The sequence below is a fragment of the Sardina pilchardus genome, chromosome 18, assembly GCF_963854185.1.
Source record: "Sardina pilchardus chromosome 18, fSarPil1.1, whole genome shotgun sequence".
In the NCBI taxonomy this organism is placed as follows: Eukaryota; Metazoa; Chordata; class Actinopteri; order Clupeiformes; family Clupeidae; genus Sardina; species Sardina pilchardus.
This window is the reverse complement of record NC_085011.1, coordinates 3,886,517-3,908,809: the sequence shown is the minus strand read 5'-3', so window position 1 is coordinate 3,908,809 and position 22,293 is coordinate 3,886,517. Positions and strand designations below refer to the sequence as shown.

The following is a 22,293-nucleotide window of genomic DNA, read 5'->3' as shown; positions in this document are numbered from 1 at the left end:
CAACGTGCTGAAGGACCCCTGTGCCTGTAGGCGTTTGTAGCAGTGCCTGATACTTTGTTCTAACTTTGTTGTGATTTTTGAATATACACAGCTCAAAATGAAACACACGTGCATCTGAAAGTGATTAATATATATGTATATTTGTCAAATTGATGCAGTTTCTGGAATTTAGTGAATAAATGTCAGAGTTTTATACAGGGCATATATTTCGATGCTTACAAAAATACGTCAGGGTCTAAGACTAGAAGAACCCGGAAGAACCTTCTGCTTTGGTTTTGGTGTGTCGGTATGTTTGGGTAGCAGCAGGTACAGCAGCCGGTAGCAGCCCTGTAGACGGAGAGGGTTGAACATGTGAGGGAAATAGCCTAATGATAGCCAGAAACATTTTATCGCTTACGTTTTGCCAGCTCGCTTCATTTAATTTGTGAAGACATCGCGTTACACTCGCGTTTTTTTTGTTTGTTTCAGTCTGGACGAAGACACTCTTCTTCGTGTGGAACTTCTCCATTAGCCTACGCCAGTCAAGTCATTTAAAACTTTCGTTTACAAGATTGCTACACTTTTGAAAGTATTTACATGACTGCTGTGAACTTGGGCCGAGCAGGGGTATGAGCTCAAAAACTGTCGGACTTGGTGTTATCTTCCTTCTGGCCAGCACCCTGGCATCTTCAGTTAAAAAGTATCATGGAGCAAAAGGCCACGCCTTCGTGTTATCACAGCAGCTACCCGAGGGAACAAAAGTTACCTACATGGCCTGGAAGTACAATGATGATATAGCTGTAGATTGGGAAAAAGGAGACAAGAGACCATTTTACAATGGCATCTTTAACTCTACAACTACACTAGATATGAAGACCTGGGCCCTGACCATCTTAAATCTGCAGCCACAATTCGCAGGGGAGTATTTAGCTGTTGTCAATCATATCCCAACTCAAAGTCTAAAGCTGGCTGTAACCGATGCTAAGCCTGTGTATGGGGACAAAAGACAGTCCATCACTCTGGAACCAAAAGGACCAAATGTACATGTGGAGACTGCTCAGTGGAAACTCAACAACACAGTCATTGCTGAGTTGGATGGAGGGCCGGCAAAATCTGGACTGATTCTGGACAGTAAAAATGCATCTTTAACCATCTTAGATCTTCAGGAAAATGACAGCGGCTTATATACATTTACAGATAACTTTGGAACTAATTCTTATCTACTTACTGTAAGAGATACTTACAAGAAGAACAACATCTCAGAGACTGACTTTGTCACAGGAACAGCCCGACAACCCCCAAGGAGGAAGCAGCCCTCTAACCAGGGAAAAATCTTGGGACCTATTGTGACTGTTGTGCTTGTAGCAGTTGGACTTGGACTTGGAGGAGTTGCAGTGCTGGCCTGACAAGAAACGGAAAGTAATATTTGGAGGATGTCTGCATCAGCAGGATCAACAACCACAACAACATGGAATTCAGATGTTAGAAATGAAAGGTCAACATCAGCAGAATGAAGATGCACCAAGTTCAGAAGAACATCCACTGAATGGAGAATGCAGAGAACTCAGACAATGAAGATGCTGTGGAGCCATCTCCACAACAGCAGGATGAAACAGAGGATGCTGTATCAGTTGCACAATCTACAGCCCTGTCTTACCTGGAGTGCCTAAAACAGATGTCAGAATAGTATCTGTTGACTTCATTTTCATCATGTACATTGAATCATCAACCTGGGAATGGATTAGCATTGGAAAATTATCATTTTCCTTTGTTTTTATGGGTTATGGACTTCCTCACCAGCAGACCATGAAATGCCAGAATAGGAAACCATCCCTCATCCACAGCACAGGCTAGTGTGTTTATCCCTCTTCAGTCGGGGGACTGCACCTCAGCCATTATTTTAACGCTTTCCTGAAGTTTGCTGAAGACAGCAGTGTAAGCAAGCAAGACGGTTTTATGCATAGAATATTTCATACAAAGGACAACTCAATGTGTTTTACAGTGCCAAGGCATCTGGTGCAAAGATGATCTCTTCAGAGATCGTCTTTGGACATCAGGAGATTCAGGATAAACACCTATCTCCTTTCTATATAAATGGTGCATGTCGCCACATAATGAATTCTGGTGATTTTTCAAGTCTTGGTGATTGGTCAAAGTCACTGAGTACTGTTGGTACCCAATAACCCCCCCCCCCCCAAAAAAAAAGTTCAAGTTACCGCAGCTACAGTAGGAAACTTGAACAGACCAAACTACCCTCTCAGTGCCCTCCTTGAGGTATCATTATACTCCGGTTATTGATACATTGGAAAGGCTTGGACAGACTGCACATGCACACTGAAATGCCTTTTATTTATTAATACTAATATTTTTAATTACTAAAGTGTACTTTTCAATGGGTTATCCATTTAATTTAATCAGATTTATTTGACACTTGAAAGGGAAATGAAGCCTTAAATTTAACTTTACACATTCCAGATGGAAGAATAACTGTATTATTTCCCGAGAATGCTGGATGTATAAGGTTGGATGTTGTTTACTTGTTCAATTCAATTCAAGGGTGCTTTATTGGCATGACAAACAAGACGTTCATGTTGCCAAAGCAATCAAACAAATGTATATCGTAGTGTAACTTTAGCACAGAATAATAATACATATATACGCTGTACACATGCATACATATACACATACACATAAGAACACAAGTAATATACCATAAGTATGTCTATTCTCTGTAAAAAATAAGGATAGAGTCTAAGTATCTATGTGAGATAAAATGATTAAGTTATGCTAGTGTCTCTCAGCTTATGACAGTGTGAAATGTATCTTGCTGCTAGAGGGGCTGAATATCCCTCTCCTGAGAGGATAGGCAGTTTATCATGTGAACCCATGGTTTCGAACTTTAGTATGTTTTAAAACTAGGGAAAGATGCCTCTCTTATATTTGTATATTTGTCACAGTGAAGAAGAAAGTGCTCCTCTGTCTCAACCTTCCCTGTCTGGCAGTGACCACATATTCTTTCCTCTTTTGGCAGCCAGGTTTTCCTGTGCCTGCCTGTTTCCACTGTAAGAGTGTGGTCACTTAGCCTGTACTTGGTCAGGATTTGCCTCTGCTTCGTATCTCTGACAGAGAAGAGATACTCTGCCAATTTATATTCTCGATTTAGGGCCCGATAGAAATTCATTCTGCTTTGACTGGTAGTTTGATTTCTCCAATGTTCCAAGTAGTCTTTTTTCGCCTGTTTGATGGCAATTTTGACACTAATTGTTGATTTGGAAGCAGTACTGGTCTGAGCAGGTTGTATACTTGTTATGGAGTTAGTGAGCTTCAGTACCAGTTGGCATAAGGGACTCTTGTTAGGGTTCAGTTCCTGGGTTTTTAGAGCCTCAAAGTGGAGTGCATTTTTGTGACTTGATTTCAAGTGCATCCAGAATTTTAGTGCTCGTTTTTGGATAGGTATTGCCAATGGGTAACGGCCTAGTTCTGCCCTGTTTATCTCTATTTATTTTACTTGCTCTATTACTGCTTAATTTGAATCGCCAATCGATTCACCCTCACTGGAAATTGTCTTGGTTTGGTAACATTTTTATCCAAAGGAAGCACTCAAACACTGGGTAAAATAGTGCTGCCTTTAAATGTGATACAGAAATGTGAGAAATGACTTCTTGCGACATATATTCTATCGACTTTTTTATGATTTTATTTACCATCATTTGTTTTATGGGCACATTGAATTACTCGTGTAAGCCTTTCGTACCTTGGATATGAAATGACCAATGCACACTGTTTGAAATGTGCTGTATGAATAAACTTATTATGAACCAAAAATGTGATGTATAAAGAAATGTGAGAAATGACTTCTTGCGACAGGTAGCGGTTATCAGCTGTGAAGTGATGAATGTGGGTCAGCAGTGTAAAATAGAATATGCAATAATGGTGCAATTAACAGTGACTCATTCCTGGCACTGACATCTCACTCACTCACCAGGATGAGAGGGGCACCAGCAAACAGCCGTTAGCATGTTGTAACAGCTTAATGAGTAACAATTTATAAGTGTGTAAGCCACATGGGGGAGCTGTTGACCAAAGAGAATTTATATAAAGTATCAAATACTGCCATGTGTGAAGAACAAGTATATATTTTTATGTTATATTTTATAAGGGATTGCATCCAGATACATCTGTATGATCAAATACACTGACTTTTACTGCTGCCTCGTCAGCAACTTCATTGTTGTTGATACTGAATGCACCTCCTGCTCATCACATGAACAGTAGGCCTATTACTTTGTGCCTTTTAGGTTTTTTTTTTAAATATATATTTTTTTAAATTATTATCGACTTTTTATGATTTTATTTACCATCATTTGTTTTATGGGCACATTGAATTACTCTTGTAAGCCTTTCGTACCTTGGATATGAAATGACCAATGCACACTGTTTGAAATGTGTTGTATGAATAAACTTATTATGAACCAAGTGGGGGGAAAAGGACCTTCTGCTTTAGTAAATGTGGCTATGCTAGTTGCGCTAGTTTGCATAACATGGTCATGGATGCGTGAATTTATAGAGCTATGTTTTAATCACAGGTGCAAACAATGTGCGTTGTCCGACGTATTTGTTTATTATAAATGTCTGAAAGTGTAGTGTACACTTTTTGACACCCTGTTAGCTACCCGTAAGCCAACCGAGCTCAAGCCAAGCTAGGGGCTATGGCTATGGCTCCATCAAGTGGATGGCTGGGGAATGGAAGGCCCTGGACATGAACTCAGGATGTGTTAATAAAACCAGAACAGATGTATTTATAAGAAAATATATGTTCATACAGAATAATTAATGTTTTCTGACACATAGTAGGTTTAGTTTATCTACCGTCTCTGCTTTACCTCAAGATACCACATTCAGAATAATGCAGTGCCATTTTCAAGTTATCGGCACTTACTTTATGCCATGTAGGACTAATCAGAAAATATATGGTTAGGTATGTATGTTTGTTAAGTTTTTGGACAGTGACACAATGTTTGTCATTTTATATACGTTGTATAAGTTGTCATCCCATTTTTGTGTCAAAAGTCCACGTTAATAATGTAACTATAATGCTACTCTGCATTGGTTGTGTTGAGTTGACACTAGAGTCTGATATGAAAGCCAAACCTTTATGGAGTGATAACTAGGTGCACAGCATTGCACCCACCTCATCTCTCTCCGTCACATACACACACACACACACACCCACTTGATTTTGGACAACCAAAGGTGTGTTTCAGTTGAACATGTACCCTAGCCTAGCACATGCATATTGTACACATACAATTTTATGTTGAGATAACCAATTAGAAGATGCAAAAACATTTTACCAGCAGACATCCTGTATGAGTATAAATCTGTATTTTTTATTCTGACAGATGGATAAATAGCTTGAAGCTACATATTTACAATTTTTTTAAGGTCCACAAACTCAAGAAATCAGACACAGTATACAGAGTAAAAAGAGGGCTGACATGCAGGGGGTGTAGCCATATTTGGCGTAAGAATTTCATCATTACCATACAGGCACTTACATACAGTGACTAAAACTAGATTATCTGTGTATGCCTGCCCATGATGTTCAGAAATGAGTGGGGAACCGCTTGCTTGATGCAGGCCAACTAGTGTGGCCTCCGTGAAAGTCGGTGTTAAGTAAACTTTACTGGAATATTTTTTTTTCCGCATCACTTCAATTTCTCCCTCATAATTACCGCAGCTTGACAAAGTAATCGCAGTACCTGCAAAGCACAAGCTGAGCAAAAAGTAACAGGCGCTCAACCTTTGACACAGATTCGACTTCTCACAAATAGAGGGATATGACAAACATTGTAGCTACATTGCTTTTAATCCATAGCTTCTCTTGCGAAAGCATACAGTATCTTCAAATATATAGAGAATTGTTGTAAATCAATTGCACAATTTGTAACAGTTTTGTGAGAGGGACTAAAAAAAAACAAAGAAAAAGCATACAAATTAGACACTAAATATAATTTACGAGATATAAATCTTATACAGCTTGCAGTGAATTCCAAGATATGGCACCCCTTGGAACAAAGTATGCCTGTTTTGCCATATAATGCAACCTTGAAAATGTGTTCCACAAGTGTAGTGAACTGTAAATCTAACTTGATTCAACCAACCGATTACATGCATTGTTTGGCTCACTGCAATATTAATAGTTGCTGTAATTTCATATCCCACCTTCTGGGTAAATCCTTTCTATTAGAATACATTTGCCTTTTGTCTTTTACATAAGGAACACAGTGTACTCCCGAAAGAAATAAGAAAATGCAATGAATTTTGCAATGAATGGTAGTTTTGTCGGTTCCAGTGTTTTTTTTTTTCTTCTTCTGAGTGTTTGTGAGTGTGTCTGTGTTGTGTATCATGAAAGGAAGGAGGTCCTTAATGCAATAAAAGACTGCTTTACAGTGGACGGCAAGGTGAACGCAGCCTGTTCAAGCAAAAAGGGATCACATCACCACATGTTAAAGTGGAGTATGCGGTGGAGCCTGGTCAGGAGTCATGGTCTCTGGTCTGATGACTCGCTGGGTTGATGGGCTGATTGCGTGGCCCCTATCCACAGATTCGGTACTCCTCCCCCCCCCCCCCACCCCTCCACTCCTCACATTTCAGGCTGTTCGGCGGGAACCGTCGTCCGTGGTTCCGGAGACTCGTAGCGCTGGTGGAAGTTGCGTTTCCGCAGTTTCTCTGGAGCCTTCCTCCACAAGACAATTTCCTGTTCACAGGAATGAGGAAGCATCACATCAAACAAACACCTACCATGCTAATATGCTTTCTCTGTATCAAGTTTGAACGCGTATGCTAAATTCTGCTGTACTTGTCATTCTTGTGTGTGACTGGTAGGGAGGGCGGCTGCCTGCTTTACCTGCTGTTTGAAGTACCGCCGATCCTCCTCATCCACCAGGACTAGGTTGAGGAAGTAGCGCACTGAGAACTTCTTGTTGACGTCTCTCATGGTGGCGGTCAGGTCATAGCCGGCCAGGAAGAGGCGGATGGGAATGGATTCTCCTAAAGGGGGCGGGGCAGAGGGGTAAGCAGACGGCTTAGGGAAAATCAGGCATCCTGACCTGAGGAATAAGCATGCAATTATTTGCAGCAGTTCTTCTCAGCGGTCACTGGTCAGTACAGTGTGTTACCTTTGACTGGCGCCCCATCCATTATCTCGTACTTGGCCACAGTCTCAGTTTCTGTGGTCGTACTGGGACCTGGGATGGGTGAATAGTAGGTTAGTAGTAGTAGGTTTTTAGTTAAACGCCATATTTATCAGCATGTATGGCTATATCACAGAAAAAAAATGTATAATGAAACAACATAAATTAGTGATTAAAATTCATTATGATTCTTTAAATCTGGGACCTGGGATGGAAGTCATTCCAGTTATACAGACGGATGGTGTTACATTCCTTGTGCTGTACATGTAGGTGGGGGAGTTCCCCCAGTGGCAAATTAACAGTTAAGCCTATCTAACACGGCACATAATGATACAGGATACAGCAACAATGCAAAGCATGTTGTACCAAGGATGTGTAAGGCCCTTCCTTCACAGTGCTGCCTGTAGTCAGAATGCCAAACCAAAGAACCAAAGCAGCAAACAATAACACATGTCAAGTCTTAGATACTTTAGGCCTTTCCTCTAAATTAATACTGTACGCCCAGTTTCCCAAGAATTGATTCCAGCTCTAGACTAGAAGCTTCTTTCAATGGAAATGTCCGATGGATACAATGCATGTACAGTACAATGGATGTTTTAATTTATTCCTGGACTAGACTTTACAGATATATTGTTTATGTCTATGTGAGGAACATATTCATTTAGTTGATACATCTGCTCATTTATAGAGCCAGCACAATATTTCTGTATCTTACCAATGCCTGTCATTTCTTTCTTGATCAGCTGGAGTTCCATGTGTTGTATCTTGATTCTCACGAGCAGAAAGTAGATCTTCCCCACAATCACATCTTTTAAGTGGTATCTGAGGACATGACACAAATGGGTCAGCTTTGAACATCAAAGTCCGGAATCAGTCAGTAAAATAGCCCTCGAGTTGGGCTATTTGCATTACTCATAGTCAGACCCTAAATCTTTCTAGATTTGGGTCTGGATTTCGTGGCTAGATTTGTAGATTGATTATCCTAAAATAATTCTGAAAGGTAGGTCCGAAATACAACACCAACTGGCATTAAATATGGATGGATGCCGGTTGTATGCCTGTCATTGCGTATTGTATCACTGGCTATCAAGTGACTAAAGCTGCCTAAATGTCTTAAATTCAGATAACTGACTCCATATTTGCCTAAATCACAAAGCCTCACACACAGACACAAACACACAAAAAATCCAGATCACTTTTTGAAAAGATTATTGTAGTTAAAAACAAAACTAAAAGAGAAGACTTGGATAAATCCTCAAAACACTGGAAATCGTTTTTCAAAAAGGGGGTGTGGCTTCATAGTATGATGCTGAATGCATGTGTGATGATGATAACCAAACCTCAGAGCTTACTTGGACTTGTTGTACTCAAACTCTATGTGTAGGCAGTCCTCAATGCCAACTTCCATCTTTATGGAGTTGTTGACGTCGGGATAGGTGGCCAACTGGTGCACTATGAGGTCGTACTCTTTCACCAAGTCTGACAGTCTTCTCACTATAGTCACTTTGAGGAAGTATCTGTGGAGAACACATTCAAGTGTGAGAGGAAAACCATACTCATCAACCATTACTCATGACACTTATGCCCTTCTCTGTCTGGAGTAGTAGCAGTTGCAGAGGAACTGAAAACACCACATTCACCTTATTCACACGGCAGCCATTGTAAACCGAAATGAGGCTATGGGACACACTGACTATTTCATTTTAACTTAACGCGTTTTCGTCACTTACTGGCGAATGTATAGAACACAACAATCCTATGGTTTATGTACCCCCAAAGTCACCTTTTGGTTTAGTATGTGTAGTCTATGGTATAAGGAGTAGTATGTGTAGTCTAGGTGTACAATGCTTATGATCTCAACAACACTGACATGCAGAAATGCAAACAACTATTTATAAACGTCCTAGATACTTGAGCAGATATTGCATGTCTAAAGGGCTGTTCACACCATGAGCGATAACTATAAACAAATATTGCTCTCGTTAATATGAAGGACAACATTCACACATAAACTATAACAATAACGTCCTGAAGAACGATATCGTTGGGTATCACTTGGGCATCACGTGATTTTGAGAACGATAACAAGTTAACAGCCGATCGGAACACATCACTTTTATTAACACGAGGAGAGACTTTTTTTAGAAGACTCAGAAGGTACTAGCACGGCCCCAGGCAGTTGGGTTGGCCCCTTGAGCCGTGGATCTGCCCAAGGTTTTTCCCTGGACAAGGGAGATTTTCCTTGACCCTGTTGCTCCTGGGTGTCCCTTGGTACCCATCACCCCACGCACACCCACACGCATGCATACATCATTCACCCTGCAGCTTACTCTTACCCCCCCTCATGCACTTAAATGCTTTTTGCACTTATCCTGCCCCTTTACAACCCGTCCGTCCATCCGTCCGTCTGCACAACAGCCGAAGGAACTGACACATTTCACTGCATTTACTTTAGTAATGATATGCACGACGTGACAAATAAAACTCCTTGTATCCTTGTAAGAAAGCCACTGACCTCAGTCGGACGTTGGCTCCAACGTAAGACTCGTATGGCTTCTCCACCTGCATGAACTCAAAGTCATAGCTTCGGTTCTGAGTTAGCTCGCCTGGAAGGGCCAGTTCCTTCACCAGGTTCACAAACTCGTGCGTGTTGCTCTTGTCACTGAAGAGCTCTGGACACAGAGAGTGCACAGTCAGTTTATTTTTGCATTCAACATTAACACCTCAGCCAAACCTTTTAAACTAGGAGTATTCTGATACTTCAACATTTGGTAGAAAATTTAATTATATAAAGTATTTATCTTTTTGCATAAACCCCTCTGAACTCTAAACATTACCGACCATTTTATTAACAGTCAATAACATTAATCTATTCAGAATATCATTAATCTATTTGGAATCTATTTGTAAACATCAAATTCCATTGTATTTCCCCATCAAAGAGCAGGTTTGAGGACAACAGTGAATTATATTTTCCATGTACGGTGCTGTGCCACATTTCTCGGCCTTCACATGACCACCACATGGCTTGCTAAGCTAAGCTTTCCACTGCCAAACTAAGTTACTGAAAAATCCCTGGCAAGGAATTCTTGTGTAAGCGCTTGGGTTATTTTCTCATTGAAAACAAAAACAGCACAATATGTTTCTGATTTATGGTTATCAATAGTACTACTAATAAAAAAAAACACTTCTTACCAATCTGCCCAACAAACTCAATCCGGATCCCTTGATGCTCTAGTCTCTTCCCTGTCTGTTTCACATTGAGATTGACCTTGAAATCAAAATGACAAAAGTAACACATAAGTTAGAAAATATAGGCTATACAACAGACTATTCACATCAGTGTTGAACCCTCCAAAGATGTGCATGCTTTACCATGGTTGACCTGAATAAGGTTTGTTTCAAAAATAAAGCTATTTTACATTCCACATAAATTGGAGACTCAACACAATTCATTGTTTCGTCCATTAACCCGTTTCCCTCTTCTCTACTACAGCATGCCATGTTTGTGCATTTCAATGATACATTAAAGAGACATCATCATCATTAGGGTATCAGTAGCCTACATCAATATTGGCCTAGATTACGCAATGCGATGTGTTAAAATGTGTTTGTCCTACCTTCCCTGAAACAGACTCCCCGTCATAGAACAGATAGTGCTTCTCCACTTTGCCATCTTCGGTCTTGAGTTCCGCTGTCTTCCTCGTCTCCGCATCATTGAGTACGACATCAATTTCACACACTGGACCGAACAGGCCTCCCAGGAAACTCTGAGAAACATGTAAAGGTTAAGGTGTGCTAAATATATACACGTACGTAAATCCACGAGGCACAAGCACAAGACGGACTGTTTAATATTTGTAAAAGCCTGGGCTGATAATGATACTCGTCCTGTCATTTCTGCTGCTGGCTAACTTGTCAAGGGAAACATCACAGAAGCGCGTGTTGTCTTACCCAACATTACACTGTAATCACGGGGTTAACCCTAGCTCAATAAGCCGTCTAATGGCAATGTGCAATTGAAATCATAGTTGCCAAACAAAATAAGGTTTGTGGAACATCCAGGTCAAGACGGCAAATCCTGCAGCGCATGAGAATTCAGTGATAGATAGCTCCGTCCACTTACATTAACGTTACAGTTTTTCTGGCATACTAACGCTAATTATGTACGGTGGGTTTTATTATGCATCGTGTTTTTTACACTGCATTACTGCATGACTACAAGCACGTGAGGCATTAACTTACAGTTTGTATGCATTTATTAGGCCCCGGTCTAGATACTCCACCCATCAAAACAAATCAGTTTCTGACAGACTTCCCTGGCCTTAGCAATCAGACGAGCTAGCTGAACAGCAAGCTATTCGCTTGCTAGCATGCTAATCAGCTGAGCAAATTGCGTTGGTTTGCAAGCTAACATCTGCCGAGATTTTCTGTTACCGGTGCTCTCTTTCATTGTCAATAAGCGGCGCGTTCTCAGTATGATCACTTGATTTTAAGCTTTACATGTATGCTTATATATTCATGACTCACCATTTCCACCCGTTTAAAAAACAGTCCAGGATATCTCTTCGACTCCTCAGATGATTGAACAGCAATTCCATTGACTGCGAACTGAGGAAACACGGGGAACGCATTCGTCAATATGCATTTCAAAATAAAAGTTACGCGGCGCAACATACGGACGTCTCATTTTTACAATTCTTAAAATATCAGAACAAGACCACAAACTATTGTTTGCAGTTGGTGATCCAAGAAACAGATCCATGAGTTATGACCATATGTTATAGTGCACCTTACATTTCTATATAGGCTATTTGCTGTTAACAACATGGCCTTCTAATTATAAAACAATAACAAACTAGGCTGTAGGCTATCTATCTATGAGGCTATATTTGAGAGCAAAAAAGAAAGAAAAAAAGAAGGTTAGAAGGTGAATTGTACAGTGAGGAAGACTTAATAAATAAATGGTCAAAGTATGTCTACATGAAAATACAATAATGTAAGCAAAAACAATAAATATATGAAAATAGACAGACAGAGATATACAGACAGACAGACAGACAGACAGACAGACATAGACAGACACAGACAGACAGACAGACAGACAGACAGACAGATAGATAGATAGATATTGATGTTGAATAGGCTTAAATTGGACCTGCATCATTGCTTACCTGATGTCCTCACTAATTCTTCACAGAAGTCAAGAAGTTGTTTTTAAGTAAAACCAGGCCAAGGAAAATGTAGGCTATTTGGATTTGGAAGAAAGGGCCGGAGAGAGAGACTGATTCGTGACTTTCAGTGACTGATTAGTACTTTCATTCATGTCATGGGCCATTTACGAACTTAGTCATGGACAACACTGATATTTTCTTTCCTCACACTCACTTCTACCCCGACAAGGAGAAGAGCCTGACCTCTGAACCCAAAATATCATTTGACTGATGGGGAGGTAATAGCATAGGCCCTATAGGCCTACTTTATTTCACAAATAGTCACCTGTAGAGCCCCTGGAGAACGTGCAACTCATGCAGTAACGTTATTACAACAATATAATGAAGGACGGGAGAAAAACGCACAGTACAGTAGCCTAGCCCTAGGCTATAGCCTACAATTGGCTATTGCTTCAGAATTTCAGCTTTTATTTTGACAGAGTAATTTCTTCAGCCTAGTCGTTGCTGCATGTTTCACGGAAGTGTTCCAGCTCCAGAAGTGCAACCTAGCCCACCTCATCATGTGACTGTGAGGAACTGTCATATGATGTAGCCTAGTTAGTACACTTTACAATTGCAGAAAAAAAGTAACCCACCCCCTCAGCAGTAGCCTACCAGCGTCTGCTCTTTGCTCCTTGTTTCAGGAATTAATATCTAGTAGCCTATTTTTTATTTTGTGTTGCAAAAAATTAAAAGGATTTACAATAATGCACTATTTAATGGTGTGTAGATAAAAATAGACTATACACAGGAAATGAGTTTTATGTGTATAGCCTTCTCTGTCAAATCAGTTTCTCTTTCCCTTTTGATCTATGATCAATAGTGGCCCCATCCTAAAGTCTATGCAATGTGTGTAAAAATTGTGATACACACCCATAAACACACCCACCCACCCACCCACCCACCCACCCACACACACACACACACACACACACACACACGCACACACGCACACACACACACACACACACACACACACACACACACACACGCACACACGTATATCTTTCTTTCTCTCTCTCTCTCTCTCTCTCTCTCCCTCACTCATACATGATACGCAGGACCACACAGTATGCCTACTTCAAAAGCACTACTGTCTCAGTATATCCACTTAAAAAAGGCAAGGATACGTATTAACATTTGGGGTTGATAACAGTATACCCACTAAATAGTACAGAGTATACCAACTAGATAACTAGACTACACCACTGCACTCACTCACTCTCTCACACACACACACACACACACACACACACACACACACACACACACACACACACACACACACACACAAAGAACATGACCATAAGTGACGCTTCTTGGGAAGTCACTTTGTCATGAAACTCACACTCCCCAACAAGCCAATAAAGTCATGAGATTTATGTTGAAAAAATGGGATACATGGGCACAGTACAAGCATTCACATAAAGTCACTTCTGCCTTTTGATTATTACTATTTTTACAAGAACCAGGAAGTAAGCTTGCACAAGCCTCTACAAGCAAACCCAGGTCAGGAGATTCTTTCCAAGATTAGATGGCAGTTTGTTTAGTCATGGCATCAGTGATGCAAAGTAATAAATCTGCCAGTTTATGACATTGCGGTCAAAACCGTCAGAGTGTACCACTATGGAATGTTGGAATGTAATGGAGCTCAGAACCACTACGATGTGAATTCAAGTTCAGCGGCACGACCTGGCCCATTAAAGCCAAGATGTTAGTTTTCATGCTTTGCCTATTTACTGAGCAAGAAATAGCATGTCCTTTTCAAACTGACATTGTTATCTCTGTACGCTTGCTTGCCTTTTTGCCATGAGAAAGTCTGAGTTCAGGAAACATAACAAAGAGATAATATTCACATTGAGGGAGATAATGTCAGAAGCAGGAAAGAACCATTCTGTGACATGTTTTGAGACTAAAGACATTATTTTTGGTGGTAGGCCTATGGTAGGCCATAGAGCACTACAGCTAAATATCAGAGGAAAACAATTTCTCCTTAGGCCCCCTGCGTTGTAGCCTAACTTTTCTCTCTTTTTCTTCATGTTCAGATGGAATAGAAATGCAGAGATGTTGAACTTCATCAACATACTACACACTTACAATCTGCTTTAAGATCGGCAGAGAAATGAAATAAGAATATGATATAAGAATATATAAGATATAAGAAATGAACAGACGTATCTGTGGACACAATTTATTAGCTTCTATGGCTCATCAGAGTGGGGGAACAAAATGACATGTAAGTAGACCATGTACTTTTCTCACATTCCAGTCAAATCAAACTACTTTTCCTAGCAATACAACAATTACCTTTAAAGTGCCTTAGTTTTACACTGTTCATTTTACTGCATAGTTTTGTTTTGCTAATAAAGTTGACAGGGATTCTCCTGTGAAGTCTGTCAAAAATGTGCAACGTTCAACAAATACTGCATGAAGTCTGAAACCAAGACACTCATTTGTTGCTGACATATTGGCAGTAAGTAACAATACTTAAGTGTAAATATAATCTCAATGATCTCAAAACAAAATAAACAACAATAAATGAAAAATAAAGATAACTGCAATAAAAACTGCAAGCAAAAGATGAACACCCAACTTAAGGCATACAGCCGTGTAATAAACTAATGAGTTAAAGTTATCTCATTTTGGTTTGCAGGAAAGTGCATGTTTCGTTAAATACAATAACATATGGCCGTAATTATAGGGGACTAAGATAAGGATAAAGTAAAAAGACACTGCGAGGTGCCTTTGTGGCGGTCTAAAAATACACACATTATGGAGATACTGTACAGTGGGCATAATAATTATATGCAAACCCATGTGTGCCCAGTAAAAAAAAGCACACGGGTGAGTCACAGGCTTATGGTAACTGGTATCAAAACAAGATGAACTGGGATGAAACCATTTAAACATGACATCTGGTCCTGAGGGATGCTTTGCTTTTTTTGCTGAAATTTATAGATGACCCATCACAGACAGAAAAAAACAACGACCTGGCTGGTATTTTCAAGCAAGTTACTGTATCATATTATTTTCATAGTCCTCCCAATAGGGCACTTTGTCTGGGTAGACGACGTTGGAGTAATCGTAGTCGGCGCTTCCCTCCTCCATCCCCGAGCTCTCCTCTTGTCTCTGCATCGGGCTGTCCATAAGCAACTGGTCGCCGGAGCCACGGTCCAGGAAGTCAGGAATGTGCTTTCCAGCCTCGGCATTGTCGCCTGACTGCTCGTCTGGTTCCAGGCCAGTCTCATTTGGCAGTCTGTAAGAAAAACAGAAGCACAGAGCCATTCGGGGGTGAGTCGACATCCTCTTGGCCCTTCCTGTGATTTTTCATACAGCCCGCAGGGAATGTTCCTTAAGCCCCCACAGCCACCCCCCACCCACCCGCCCACCCCGACCAGGCTCTCCGCCCTCCCAGGCCTGTTGCCTTGCATGACCAAAAACTAGACACAGTCTAAACCTTTTGAGGGCGTCTGACAAAAGCAAATGTGTGAATGTATAGTGAAAGGGCCCACAGGGGATCCCACGGCCCATGCAGTCCTTGTATGTGAGGACATATGGGGCCAAGCTGGGGCTCATGCATGCAAGTGAGGAGCCAGCAACAGAAGCAGTCTTTGGTCACTCTCTTCCCGGTGAGCTTCAGCAACCGTTCTATATGTGCACCCTTTCAATTGAAATTGTGATCTGAAATTAAACTTTTTTGTGTCTCTGGGCGCCAAGAGTAGGCCTTGTGCACCTGCCAATACCAGTTAACAGGCTCAGGCAAGTGTATGTACACCTGTCTTACCAAACCAGAATCTTTCCCATGGAAAACTAATCAGTTAGCCTACATGTAAATTTAGGTCAGTTACAGTTTCCCCTGAAATGTAGGTGATTCAACATGAAACAATGTGACTTTTAAATGAGTTTTACCACTAATATTCTCAAACAGCTATGATGTCATGCCAAACTGCCCATGGCAATAATGTAATCACATTATGAATCCCATTAAACTTCAGTGATATGGAGCAGGTGCCTGTTTAAACCTGACTCCTGAGTGAGCAAGGGACAATCATTTTTGTATGACTCATACGGTTATATGACACAGAGTGACATTTTATTCTCGTTAAGGCCTGTACACACCGAGTTCGATGTTTCGGACGAAATATTTGCATGAAATTACGCAGGCTATTACCATACAGACTAAATTCCTTTTCCAATGGATAGCAACATTTTGAAATACTTCTAAAACTTCTGAATAGGCCTACTTCTGAAACTGTCCACATCAGTGTCCTACTAAGGGGTTTTAAGATTATTGTCATGAACAAAGATAACTTGAGATTACAGATCTCCACAATGAGTAACACTACATGTGTCTGGTTTTGGCCCAGTTACTAACACTGTAACAGTACTGTAGGTGTCTCACAGCCTAATTACAGGTTTCTGGAGTGAACTGCACTGCACTGCAAGATAATTACATCTTTTCTTAAGGTCTTCAAATGGCAATTAGATTGTCACATTACATTTCAGACACCCTCTTACACCCTAAATGTGTACCAACAATAAATGTTGGCTAATAGAGGACATTTTGAATCTGATAGGTTGCATCCACATCCTATGTTGAACAAAAAAGAGTCTGATGAGCATATTGAAATCTCCTCTTTCTTTCACAACCATGGTTTGTGCTTGAACAACATACATGAAGCAAGATACCTATGACCCAATATCAGATCCGATCAGATGGGACTTCCGCTTCCGAGACCTAACGCCTTTTTTATCACCAGAGGAAGCTGTTTGTTGAGCCTTTTTAGTGAGTTCCTTTAAATGTCTAAATGTCTTTAGTGGCCCATCTACTGACCTACAACAATAAAGATGTATAATTCACTATTGGACATACAGATATTTGGATTCTGAAAGCCTAAATTGTCAAATATCGTTCCTTAGATAGTCAAAAAGGATCTTTGTATATTCAGCTGACACTTCTCCATTTTGTTTTCTATGTGGTTTCTTCACAAAAATAGTTGGTTCATGTAGATATGTCATTAGTGAGAACTTTCAGATTTCTGGATGTTGTGAAACACTAGGCTACACTGAAAATATGACATAGCAATATTTTGTGGAACAAAAGTGATCTGTTTCCCCACTTTAAGAAAAGTTACTGAGCTCCTCATCTGTTGTGGGTTAATATAATACATTACCAACAAACCTATCAGGTGAATACAAAATTAGCCTGTTTGAAGTTTGAGTGTTTCAGTTTTGTTCTGAAAACTTAAAATGTCAGTTTACTCACAGTTCTTGGACCGCACTTGATGGAAGACGTTTTGGGGTGTCTGGATATTTATCCAGGTTAATCATGGGACCCTTCTCTTCCAAACAATTTGCATTCTTGCTATCCGGACGACACTTCAGCCACATGTACCTGGCTTTGGTAGGGGCTCCTAGAAACAGTAGAATGGAGAGAAAAGTTCATTTATGAAACCACACAGACATCGTGGGCTATATACACTGACTTCCAGACCGGTCCAATAACAGAACACAACTAACAAAACAAATGGAACTATTCAAAACGACTAGACTAACAAACCATCCGAGACTATAACTAGAGATTAGGTGAGAGTAACAGTGGTTCAACAGCTCTAAGACTTCAGTAAAGTTGAATTGCTCAATAAGCACGTTTACCTAAATCGCGTGGGTGCATAGGCACTACTGAGAACAATACGTCGATACGACCTGGGCACAAATAACGGAATATATACGATCAATTTCAGTGTTTTCCTGTCAACGTTTTTTTTTTTTTTTTTTTTTTTAAACTTTCGAGCACTTTTATGTCATTTTAATACTCTAATATCAAATGAATTAGAAAAGTATAGCCTATTCATATACATAGATTCTTATTAAGCTATTTAAAGAGGGTTTACATTAGGCTACTTACCAAGTACTGATTCACCAATAAAGCAAAAAACAGCGAGCATCACCAATGTTCCAAACTGTGCCATTATAAAGTCCTCTAATCGCGCACGAACAACAAGCGAACCAGTTAGTACGACCTCAGTCCCCAGTCAAATCATTCGCACTGTACAATAATACCCCTGAAGACCCTGCCCATATGCGTCATTGTTTCCTGAAATCAGCCGACGACGTCTTCGTTGGGCAATACGTTTACATCCGCACTGGAAAGTACTCTGCTTGAAATGCTTGTAGACACTCTCTTAGTTAATTGCGCATTGCTAGATGGTGAGATATCACATGTTCACTTAGATAGCAGAAGATGGTGTCCGCTGGCCACTTTAGGACACTTGTTATCAGTTGTGATGGAATGTGAGTAAGGGGAGGGGGTGGGGGTGTTTTGTTGATGGGAAGACTTCGGTGTGTAACTAGAGGCAGCATTCCACAGGGGCTGTTTTATTTGTTCACTTATTTCTTTGTTTACCTTTACATGTTTGATTTTTGTTTTGTTTGTTTAGACATACCTTCAGAGCGCCTATCATGTGAAGGGATTTTTAAAGACCTCGTATTCTCGTATGAATGCCTGCAAAGCTGTACACAGTCAGACAGGAGCCACACAACCCCTGCTCCTCTAGACCAGTGCTGTTTATGGCCCTCTGACAAAATGTCTCCAAATATTTGGAGGGGAGTTGGTGCTTGGCCAAGCCAACAGTGATGCGTGAGGCCCAGACTCAGCTCAGTCAGACCACATCACAAATCACTGGGGTTACAACCTCACAGGCTCCATTCCCACTGCCATGCATGCCCGCAGTCTCGCGCTGCCATGGAGACAGACAGACAGACGCAGCATCCTAGGTGGCATCCTGTGTGGCCAGTGCAGTGGCGTAACCAGTGATGGGCTGTTAGATCGGTTCTTTTACCCGTTAGTCGTTAATCCAGATCCAGATTCTGTGTTCTGAGTGGAAACATGACCTGACCCATAGGCTATAAATATGATGCCATATATTTTTCTTTATTCATTTTATTTATGAATGTGAAATTGAATAGGCCTAATCTCGAAAAAGAACAAAAACCCATTCTGACACAGCTGCTGTGTGTCACCCAAGTTGGTGCTGTACATTGGTGGTTAGTGAGATTCCCCAAAGCGCTTTGGGTGCCTTGATAAGGGTTATACTGTAAATGCAAGTTGTCGTTGTTGTTGTTGTTGTTGTTGTTGTTGTTGTACTGCATAATTGCAGTGTAATGTGCAGTGTAATGTGACTTTTCAATGTTGTGTTGTTTATACTCTAAATTGTTTTTTTTTCAGCTCTGGTTCTGCAGATTCTGTTCTTGTGAAACATGGCATCACATTTCCATCGTGCTTCCCTTTCCTCCCAACTCCGTGTGAACTCATAGACGTGTGCCAGCATGTGTACCCAGGGCTTTAAGGAAGGTCACTTTTATGACCATCAGACCATGGCAGTGGACTTTGCCAGCGTCACACATACACATTTGAATTCTTCATTTTCATATGCAAATCATACATTTACTACACTTTACGGGCACTCTGAGTAGACCTCTGCTCAGTGTATCTCACAATACAGCCATGTCATGTGTTTTGTCATGTCATCCCAGACCCATGCTTGGTCCTATACTCTCCCATGTTCATAATGAATAGAGAGTCTGGCCACTTTCCATTGCCAATCGTGAACTTCCTTGAATGTGGATACTCTGTTGATGTTTAAAACTACTGGATCTGCCAAGAGCCACTCAGATCTGCCGCAACCAATCGCTAACGTTTGGTCGTGATGTGACATGCTCAAACTAGTGCACCACCTCAATGTCATTGTCCTCAGCTACTCCCTCTGTTCGCTGATTGGACCTGCACATTTTTGTGTTGAGAAAACCTGTGAATATACTGCAGACCCAGACTATGTAGTGAAGTGAAATGAAAACTGAGCGGAAGTACGCAGGAAGGCGGAGCCAGGCTAGACCCATGCTACACCTAGACCAAGTGCCATAGGAATTGGGCCGGTATGTTTGTGTAATCCTGCACATTGGCAAACTGAATAAACAAAGAACAGACAAAAAATAAACAAACAGATAAAACTCCCCAAAACATAATTTTCCGTAGCAGAAGTGGAGTCAATAATACGTTCAGTATACTTTCAGAGTCACACTTTGACATTGTCAGTGCCACACAGCTAGGTTACATTTTTGCCAACTGTCCAATACTGTAGGTCTTACCTGCCAACTGGAGGCTGGTAGTTTTTGAACATGCCCAAACCAAGGCTAGCAAACATCAGAATCAGCATTTGTAAACCTAGATCATGGAATTTGCAGTAACGGGCCAATATTTGGTTAGTCAGAGAAGGCTGTGGTTGTGCACATGATATCTCTTTCATAATAAGAGAAACTAATTCTCAATGGTGCTCAGAGTCAAATTATGCATTTAATGCAGTTGCTTATACTGTGTGTGTGTGTGTGTGTGTGTGTGTGTGTCTGTGTGTGCCATGGTGATTAGTGTGTTGCAGCCCTTTTTACGTACATGTTGCGAAACAAATAGTCCTGAAGTGGGCGCAAAAGCATTGGTACATCTGGCCCATGCAGTGTAGACAGTATAAGAAAGGGGTATGGTTTACAGTAATATACATTAAATATCGATATTTGCAGTGGCATACTGCCTAATAACTAATTCTTCTTATTATTAGTATTCTTATTCAGATATTTTGTCCACCCAATAATTTTACCAGCCCACTTTTAATATAGTAGCCTAGGCTAGAACTAGCCCTGCCTTTCATACAGGGATTCTTACTTGTATATTCAAACATTCTGTAGGCCTACCATGCAGAGCCCTTCACAGTGAAAGCGAGACTGCTAATATATTACTCAGCAAGTTAACAGGCAATAACTAATAGGAAAGGCCATTTCTGCACAGATGGGCATACAATATGTCTTATTTGGGGGCTGGCGGAGATTGGAAAATACAATACATACTCAGAACTAAAGAGCAGATGTGCTGTCTATGATGGGCTGATTCTTATGCTCCATATATGGAGTGAGATACTCTCTCTGTTGCGGTAACCTCTGGTTGTTGCAACAGCCTGTGATTGTTTTAAACTGCATTAAAATCCACTAACAGGGCATCAGCTGTCATAAAGCAGGCATAAACACATGGTTCTCACTTCATTCTGAGCCCACCTTTCAGAAATTCCAGTCAGCCACAGGGAGTGGTCGAGATGTAACTGCAGCTGCTGCTCTGGTGTTCTTTCTGTTCCTTTTTTCATTAAACACATACCCATGTGTTCTAAATTCTGTTTCAGATTCTTAAAATGACTGTATAAAAAGGTCTGCGAATGGACGTTTAAAAAAGAAAAGGTTCAGAATAAGGTGTAGCCAGAACAAATGTAATATCTATTTCTGTCTTAAAAACAAACAAAACAAATGCATTGTTTTTCACTACAGTATGTTTTGAATAACAATGAGGTCTAGCATGATGACAATGGTGGAAAAAAAAAATCAGAGTGTTACAGCTTTGTCATTATGTGTGCCTAAACACTCAAGCCAAATTCTAGAATCAAAACGGAGCCAGATCTTGGTTTGGCTTAGATGTGTTTGTGGTGGGGAGCCATTCAGCGGCCTCAGCACTTTTAGAATGGCACAGGTTTCTGTGACATGAACTAACTGTACGTAACTTGGAAACTTCAGCACTGCTGTCTTTCAATGGCCTCCTATATGCTTGACCTAGATGCTAGATCACAAGGGAAAGTGAACAGGTCAGCAGGATGAGATGTCTGAAGTAGGTAACTGATATAGTCCAAAATGCCCCAGCGCTCCTTATTCAATTACACTCAAAAATATGATATACAGATAAAATGAATAGAAAGAAGTGAGATGAAATGTGCTTCATGTAGGCCTATACACGTATACATGGACACAGACGTCCAATATCGTGTCATTCTGTACTAACTGGAGATTGCTCTTATTGTTGACATGTCAGTTGA

General features: G+C 40.6%; 2 protein-coding genes across 2 annotated transcripts; both read right to left on the bottom strand.

Annotated features, from left to right (window-relative positions):
* Positions 1-5,347: 5,347 nt before the first annotated feature.
* Positions 5,348-11,793, bottom strand: vps26a (VPS26, retromer complex component A). Its single transcript, XM_062519514.1, has 9 exons — positions 11,706-11,793; positions 10,796-10,945; positions 10,371-10,446; positions 9,691-9,847; positions 8,528-8,692; positions 7,891-7,997; positions 7,161-7,229; positions 6,890-7,032; positions 5,348-6,739 (listed from the first exon to the last, which is right to left on the bottom strand). The coding sequence occupies exons 1-9, from the start codon at positions 11,706-11,708 to the stop codon at positions 6,626-6,628; spliced, it is 984 nt and encodes a 327-aa protein (XP_062375498.1). The 5' UTR covers positions 11,709-11,793; the 3' UTR covers positions 5,348-6,625.
* Positions 11,794-14,565: 2,772 nt separating this feature from the next.
* On the bottom strand, positions 14,566-18,455 carry srgn (serglycin). Its single transcript, XM_062519474.1, has 3 exons — positions 18,297-18,455; positions 17,655-17,802; positions 14,566-15,644 (listed from the first exon to the last, which is right to left on the bottom strand). Exons 1-3 carry the CDS (start codon positions 18,358-18,360, stop codon positions 15,401-15,403), a joined length of 456 nt encoding a protein of 151 aa, XP_062375458.1. The 5' UTR covers positions 18,361-18,455; the 3' UTR covers positions 14,566-15,400.
* Positions 18,456-22,293: the final 3,838 nt, after the last annotated feature.

Bases quoted from the DNA above. Each gene is read 5' to 3' on its own strand.
- vps26a (XM_062519514.1), bottom strand. The intron at 7,998-8,527 runs GTAAGCTCTGAG...TCATGTCCTCAG, and splicing joins TTTGAGTACAACAAGTCCAA to ATACCACTTAAAAGATGTGA. The intron at 7,230-7,890 runs GTAAGATACAGA...CACCCATCCCAG, and splicing joins GAAAGAAATGACAGGCATTG to GTCCCAGTACGACCACAGAA.
- srgn (XM_062519474.1), bottom strand. From the start codon at position 18,360: ATGGCACAGTTTGGAACATTGGTGATGCTCGCTGTTTTTTGCTTTATT. The intron at 17,803-18,296 runs GTAAGTAGCCTA...TACTGTTTCTAG, and splicing joins TATTGGTGAATCAGTACTTG to GAGCCCCTACCAAAGCCAGG. The intron at 15,645-17,654 runs GTGAGTAAACTG...TTTTTCTTACAG, and splicing joins TCAAGTGCGGTCCAAGAACT to ACTGCCAAATGAGACTGGCC.